This window comes from Rhincodon typus, chromosome 1 (assembly GCF_021869965.1).
Source record: "Rhincodon typus isolate 14 chromosome 1, sRhiTyp1.1, whole genome shotgun sequence".
Taxonomy (NCBI): Eukaryota; Metazoa; Chordata; class Chondrichthyes; order Orectolobiformes; family Rhincodontidae; genus Rhincodon; species Rhincodon typus.
In genome coordinates, this window is record NC_063332.1 from 4177316 (window position 1) to 4185484 (window position 8169).

The following is an 8169-nucleotide window of genomic DNA, read 5'->3' on the forward strand; positions in this document are numbered from 1 at the left end:
CGGGGCGGCGGCGGGGGGGGGGGGGGGGGGGGGGGGGGGGGGGGGGGTTGTGGGGAGCCGTGTGTGGGTGACCAGATAGTTTGGTGGGGTGCATTGCTCAGAGGGAGGGAGGGGGGTGATTAATCAACACTTGCTTGAGCAGTGGGGCAGTCTTACCTTCCCCTCCACCAAATCTGTCTTCAAAATGGTACCTTTTACATCGAGGGGGCAGACAGGGCTCAGTTTAACATTTAAACCAGATCTCCAATGTGGCATGGGATTGTCAGTCGGGATTTACTGCTCCAGTCTCTCTACAGCGGGACGAAAAACCATGGGTTTCTGAAACAGAGGGGACAGTATTACCCAACATGCAACCCCACCCTCGATGCACCAACAGCTGCTCGACTTTGTAGGCAGGAGACAGATTTTACTGCCCTCCCCACTTTATGTCTTTACCGTACACCTCGAATGTTCAGTGCAGACAAACTGGTGTCTGCTTCAGACATAAATATGTCCACAGACATCGCTGTAAACCGACAAAAACTGGGGACCTGAAGATTCAAAAGGTACACTGCAGTTTCTAAAGGATGGAAAATTCATAAAGGTGGAGGGGGAGCTCTGTAGATTAATGATGACATGAGAGGTAGAGTCATAGAGTCATAAAGCACGGAAACAGACCCCTGAATCCAACCAGTCCATAAACCCAAACTAAACTCCTGGCCCATATCCTGCCAAACCTTTCATATTTATGTAATTATCCAAATGTCTTTCAAACATTGTAAGTGTCCCCACATGCACCACTTCCTCAGGAAGTTCATTCCACACATGAACCATAATCTGTGTAAAAAATTTGCCCCTCGTGTCTTTTCTAAATCTCTCTCCTCTCGCCTTAAAAATGTGCCCCATAGTCTTGAAATCCCTCATCCTAGGGAAAAGACAACCACCATCAACTCTATTTATACCCCTCATTATTTTACAAACCTCTATAGGGTCACCTCTCAACCTCCAACGCTAACTCAAACCTTCCATACCTGGCAACATCCTGGTAAATCTCTTCCGAACCCTCTCCAGCTTGATAATATCTTTCTTATAATTGGGCGACCAGAACTGGACACAGTATTCCAGAAGAAGCCTCACCAATGTCCTGTACAACCTCAACATAACACCCCAACTCCTATACTCAAAGGATTGAGCAATAAAGGAAGCGTGCCAAACACCTTTTTAACCATCCTGTCTATATGTGACACGAACTTTAAAAGAATTATGTACCTGTACCCCTAGGTCCCTCTGTTCTACAACACTACCCAAGGCCCTACCATTAATTGTATAAGCCCTACCCTTGTTTTTTGCAACAAAATGCGGTACCTCGCATTTATTCAGATTGAACTCCATCTGCCATTTTTCAGCTCATTGATCCATTTGATCAAGATCCCTTTGTAATCTTAGAAAACATTCTTCATTGTCTCAATGCCACCAATTTTGGTCTTGTCTGCAACCTTACTAACCATGCCTTCAATATTCTCATCCAAATCATTTATATAAATGACAAACAGAAGAGGATCCAGAACCGATCCCTGTGGAACACTTCTGGTAACAAGGCTCGTAGTCTGAGAAGTAACCCTCCACCATTACTCTCTGCCTCCTGTCATTAAGCCAATTATGTATCCAATTGTCACGCTCGCCCTGAATCCCATGTGACCTAACTTTACTAATTAGTCTACCATGCAGAACCTTGTCAAAGGCTTTACTGAAATCCAAATAAACCGCATTTATTGCTCTGCCATCATCAACCGTTTTGTAACTTCCTCAAAAAACTCAATCAAGTTTGTATGACCTTAGTTCTAAACAACAAGATTTTGAATCTGTTTGGATAAAGATGGGAAATAGGAAAGATAGGAATTTACTTGTGGGTCATAAAAAGCAGATCCCCACCATCACAGATACCAGTCTTCAGCCAATTTGATTCACTCCACGTGATATCAAGAAACAGTTGGAGACACTGGATACTGCAAACGCTACGGGCCCTGACAACATTCCGGCAATAGTACTGAAGACTTGTGCTCCAGAACTTGCCGCTTGCCTCCATCATAAGGTCAGAAGTGGGGATGTTCACCGATGATTGCACAATGTTCAGCACCATTCGTGACTCCTCAGATACTGAAGCAGTCCATGTTCACATGCAACAAGACCTGGACAATAACCAGGCTTGGGCTGACAAGTGGCAAGTGACATTTCATAGAATCATAGAATCCCTACAGTGTGGAAACAGGCCCTTCAGCCCAACAAGTCCACACTGGACCTCAGAGAATCCCACCCAGACCCATCCCCCTAATCTACACATCCCTGAACACTACGGGTAATTTAGCATGGCCAATCCACCCAACCTGTACATCTTTGGACTGTGGGAGGAAACCCGAGCTCCCGGAGGAAACCCACGCAGACACGGTGAGAATGTGCAAATTCCACACAGACAGTCGCCTGAGGATGGAATCAAACCCGGGTCCCTGGCGCTGTGAGGCAGCAGTGCTAACCGCTGTGCCACCATGCTGCCCCCACCACCATGCCGCCCCCCCCCATGCGCCACACAAATGCCAGGCTATGACCATCACCAATAAGAGACAATCTAACCACCGCCCCTTGGCATTCAATGGTGTTACCATCACTGAATCCCCCACTGTCAACATCCTGGGGGTTAGCATTGACCAGAAACTCAACTGGACTCACCACATTAACACAAGAGCAGGCCAGAAGCTGGGAATACTGCAACCAGTAACTCCCCTCCTGACTCCCCAAAGCCTGTCCACCATCTACAAGGCACAAGTCAGGAGTGTGATGGAATACTCCCCACTTGCCTGGATGGGTGCAGCTCCAACAACACTCAAGAAGCTCAACACCATCCAGGACAAAGCAGCCGCTTGATTGGTACCACATCCACAAGCATCCACTCCCCCCACCACCGACGCTCAGTAGCAGCAGTGTGAACTATCTACAAGATGCACTGCAGAAATTCACCAAAGATCCTCAGTCAGCACCTTCCAAACCCACAACCACTTCCATCTAGAAGGACAAGGGCAGCAGATACATGGGAACATCACCACCTTCAAATTCCCCTCCAAGCCACTTACCATTCTGACTTGGAAATATATTGCCGTTCCTTCACTGTGGCTGGGTCAAAATCCTGGAATTCCCTCCCTTAAGGGCACTGTGGGTCAACCCACAGCAGGAGGACTGCAGCGGTTCAGGAAGGCAGCTCACCCCCACCTTCTCAAGGGGCAACTAGAGATGGGCAAGAAATGCTGGGCAGCCAGGGATGCCCACATCCCACAGATGAACAGAAAAAATAAAAAGCAAATGCTGGAAATACGAAACAAATATAAAAATTCCTGGAGAAATTCAGCAGGTGTGGCGGCATGTGTGGAGAGAGGTACAGAGTTAAAGTTTCAGAACTGAACCCACAACATCAACTCTCTCTCTCTCTCTCTCTGCCCCCACAGAATGTTGCCAGACCAACTGGGTCACTCGTGGAAAAGGCTTATAGGAACCTGAACAGTAAGCAGTACAGTACACATGGGGTATAAAATGAGGGCTTGTGAGAAAGATACAGAGATAATCTTGTAGGTTTTAATTTACAGCTGGAAGGAAGAAATTAGATCAGCTGAGGCAGCCTGGAAAATAACTTCTTAGAATGATTTCAGAACAGTGTCTTGGAGCAGCAGATGTTAGAGATGGCCTGGGAGCAGTCTACACGAGATTAGATAATGTGCAATACCACAGGATTAATTAATGTCTCGATTATAAAAGCAACCTCTAGTTAGCAGTGATTGCAATATGCTTGAATTTCATTTTCATTAAGGGATACAACTGGGCCATGGCAACCTCTGTAAGACATGTCAGATCATCGACATGGACACTACCATCACACGTGGGAACACCTCCCACCATGTGCACGGCAGATACTCATGTGATTCGACCAACATCGTCTTTCTCATACGCTGCAGGCAAGGATACCCCGAGGCATGGTATATTGGTGAGACCATGCAGACACTACGACAACAGATGAATGGACACTGCACAACAATCCCCAGACAGGGATGTTCTCTCCCAGTGGGGGAACACTTCAGTGGTCACGGTCATTCGGCCTCAGATCTTCTGGTAAGTGTCCTCCAAGGCAGACTCCGAGATACACAACAGAATCCCCGAGCAGAGACTGATAGCCAAGTTCCATACCCATGAAGATGGCCTCAACTGTGATAGTGGGTTCATGTCTCACTACAGGTGACACCCACCACACTGTTCTGTATCTGTAAAATCATCCTTAAAGTCCTGTTTTCACACCATCGCCTTGATAAATTGTTATGATCTCACTATCTTACTTAGTTTGTACAGTTTTGGATTACTTATTACTTTGGTTAGACCCTTGGCATCTGACTCATACTTAATATGTTATTCCAACCATTGGAATGTCTCCAGCACCACCTTATTTTTAATTTTTAAAAATTATATATCAGCCTGAATTAATCGGATTATAGACCATCCCCTCACTTGTTACGCAGCTGCTGACACTTTACTCACACTGTCTGACATTTTTGATCACCTGCAGAGACTTATTATGCAGTCTGTCGAAACTCCACTCACAGCATTTGTATGCTCTTTTGATCCCTCTGCCTATAAATTATCTGTCTGTGTGCTTCCCTCTCACTTCACCTCATTAAGGAGCTATACTCCAAAAACTTGTGATTTCAAATAAACCTGTTGGACTATAACCTGGTGTCGTGTGATCTCTGACCTTGTCCACCCCAGTCCAACACCGGCACCTCCACGTCAAGGCCAAGACAAGTATTTTAAATTTAAACAAGGACAAGGAAGAGGGTATGAAAACTAAAGTAAACTGGGAAATCGGGTTAAAGGACAGACCGAAATAGATACAGGCGCAGATGAAGAAGATTTCTTCACACCCAGCGAAGACACATCGTGGTGAGATTGAAAGACTCCAGGAGGAGGAAAAATTTCTGGCAGTGGAATGGGATCAGTATCAATCCTTTTTCAGAGGGCCAGTACATATATAATGGGCTGAATGGCCTCTCGGCATCGCTGTTCCGCTTGTGACAGAGGTTCCCGATCCCTGTCTACTCCGGCAGGTGGCGCTCCCCCGGAGATCACGGGCCGAGTCTCTCGTCCTCCCCTCCAACTGGTGGCGCACTGCTGGGAGGTCTCAAGCCCTGTCTCCTTCCATCCGATTGGTGGCGCTCTCCCTCAGTGTCCCGGACCCTGTCTCTTCACCTCCCATCCGATTGGTGGCACTCTCGCCGGAGATCCTGGCACCGCCCCCCCACCAATCCACCGTTTGTCCTCCTCCCCAACAGCCGGTGGCGCTCTCGCCGGAGATCCTAAACGCTGCGTCTCCTCTTCCTCCCCACCGCACGGTGGCGCTCTCGCCGGAGGTCCTGATTCCAGTGTCTCCTCCTCCCTGCCGGGCCGTGGCGCTCTCGGCGGAGGTCCCGCGCCGCCCTCTCATCGCTGTGCCGGGGGCGGCTGTCAGTGTTTATTCCGGGCCAGCGCCGGGCCCTGAGCGGCAGGATGTGGTTTCTCTACCTCCTGAGCTGGCTCTCGCTGCTGCTGCAGGTTGCCTTTGTCACGTTGGGGATCGGTGAGTGACGGGCCGCGGAGTGGGGGAGGGAGGCCGGGTCTGGGCCGGTGATGGCAGAGGGGAGAAGGGGGAGACTCAGTCCACCCGAGCTCGGCCTTGCCCCTCACCCCCATCCACCCCCAAGGCCTGGGCCCGAGGGAGACGGAGACTTCTCCGACAGTGCCGGGGTGGGGGGGGGGGGTTTAGGGTGGGGACATTTACCCCCTCCTCCTCCTCCTCCTCCTCCCCCCCCCCCCCCCCCCCCCCCCCCGGGGGAGTCTCGGTGGGGGATGGGGAACCCGCCAACGTAGGCAGAAGGCGCTCAGCCAATCAGAGATAGGGCGGCGGCCGGCCCCGCTAGTCAGCGGCGCCCGTACATCGGGGCTGCGCGCGCCGGACAAATCGAAGCGCCCGTTGCAACGGAGCTGTCAACCCGAACGCCCCCTCCCCCACTATTTGCCCTCTGCGTGGGGTCGGCGACCAATGAGAGAGCCCCGTGGAAACGGCCTGTCCAATCAGAGGCCGGAGCCTGGGCGCCCCCATCGGGGTGAGGAATTGGTCAAAGGGAGGAGCAGAGTTTGGGGAATGGGGGTTAGTTTCTGAGGATCCAGTGGATCCCAGTCCAGGGAGGGACTACTATTGGATGTGGGTCAAATGGATTAAGTGTCTATGAGCAATATTTAAGGAACCTTAATCATGTACTCTGGTTCACATTGGACCTGGAAAAGGGCAAGGATTACCAGAGAGTTAGAGTCATAACATCTGCCTGCGCTTGGTCCATATCCCTCCAAACATCTCTTATTCATGTACTTATCTAAATGTCTTTTAAACACTGTAACTGTCTCTGGAAGTTCTTTCCACACATGAACCACTCTCTGTGTAAAAGAATTGCCCCCCTCATGTCTTTTTAAAATCTCTCCTCGCATCTTAAAAATATGTCCCCTTGTCTTGAAATCCCCCACTCCAGGGAAAAGACACCTTGGCATTTGCCTTATTTATCCCCCTCATGATTTTGCAAACCTCAATAAGGTCACCTGACAACCTCCTATGCTCCAGTAAAAAAAAAATCCCAGCCTATCCAGTCTCTCCTTGTAACTCAAACCCTCTATTCCCGGCAACATCCTGGTAAATGTCTTCTGAATCCTTTCCAGCTGAGTAATATCCTTCCAATAACAGGGTGACCAGAACTGGACACAGTAGTCCAGAAGAAGCCTCACCAATGTCCTGAACTACCGCAACCTGACATCCGAAATCCTATGCTCAAGGGTCTGAGCAATGAAGGCAAGCATGCTAACTGCTTCTTAACCACCCTTTCTATATGTGACACAAACTTCAAAGAATTTGTAACTGCACACCTACGTCTCTCTCACTCCTACTACACTACCCAAGGCCCACCTTTTAATTATATAAGTTCAGCTTGTGTTTGTTTTATCAAAATGCAATACCTTGCATTTATCCACATTAAACTCCATCCACCACTCTTCAGCCCATTGACTCAATTGATCAAGATCTCTTTGTAAACTTAGCTAACTTTCTCCACTGTCCAGTATACCAACAATTTTGGTATCCACAAACTTACTAACTAAGCCTTCTATATTTTCAACTAAATCATTTAAATAAGTGTTAGACAAAAGTGGACCCAGTACTCATCCCTGTGGAACACCGCTGGTTCCAGTCCAAAAAGCAAGCGGGCACCATCACTCTCCGTCTCCTGCTGTCCAGCCAATATTGTATCCGAATGTCAAGCTCACTCTGAATCCCTGACAGTGGAGAAACAATTAAATTGCTAGACGGCCAATTCCCACAGGGTGAGAATGGTCCAGCCTCAGGCAAATTGGAATCCAAGGTGAGTTGGTGAAAGAGTTACAGAGTGGCAAACCTACTTGACAGAGGAGATGGTTCCGGGAGATAGATGAAGCAGAAAAGGTGTGTGTTGGTGGGACAGTCCTCAGTTTTATAATGCAAGTGAGAACTTGGTCGATATAGTCTGAGTGGAGGTGGAATGGGACATCAGCAAAGAGACAGCATGAGAAGAGACTAACTTCTGTAATTATGTTTTGAAGAAGAGCAAGAAAGAAGCCCTCTTGGTGTCCAGTCAATATTCATCCCTCAGTTAAAATCATAGATGATTTTATCTGGAATCTTGCTCTGTGCGAATGGTCTCCTGCATTGCCTGCATTATTATAGCCTTTGCCTGCTAAGATTTTTAGGACATCCTGCAGTATCAGAGATACAACAGCTTCTCTTTGGGGAGGGAATTAGGGAGGAGGTGACGTTGAGTGAAATAGACAGTAGAAGGGATTCAAAGAGTTAACTTTATGAAGTGAACTGGTGGAAAATGGCAAGGTTTCCAGGAAATTAATCAAAAGAGAATGATATTTTCATGGAAAACTCAATAAATATTTGAAGCAAAAGAAAATGACAGGAACTTGGGGAGAGAAAATGTCGGTGAGATTAGTTTGGGGATTGATACAGGGCGGTAGGGAGAGAGCAGGGCAGTGAGATTAGTTTGGGGATTGATACAGGGCTATGGGGAGAGAGCGGGGCAGTGGGATTAGTTTGGG

General features: G+C 48.4%; 1 protein-coding gene across 1 annotated transcript in view; it reads left to right on the top strand.

The window, feature by feature from the left end:
• The first annotated feature begins 4691 nt into the window (after positions 1-4691).
• tex261 (testis expressed 261) overlaps positions 4692-8169 on the top strand; it is a 17903-nt gene continuing 14425 nt past the window's right edge. The window contains exon 1 of the mRNA XM_048601546.1: positions 4692-5626. Coding sequence (XP_048457503.1) covers positions 5557-5626 — 70 coding nt within the window. The 5' untranslated portion in view covers positions 4692-5556. The remainder of the gene's footprint in view (positions 5627-8169) is intronic.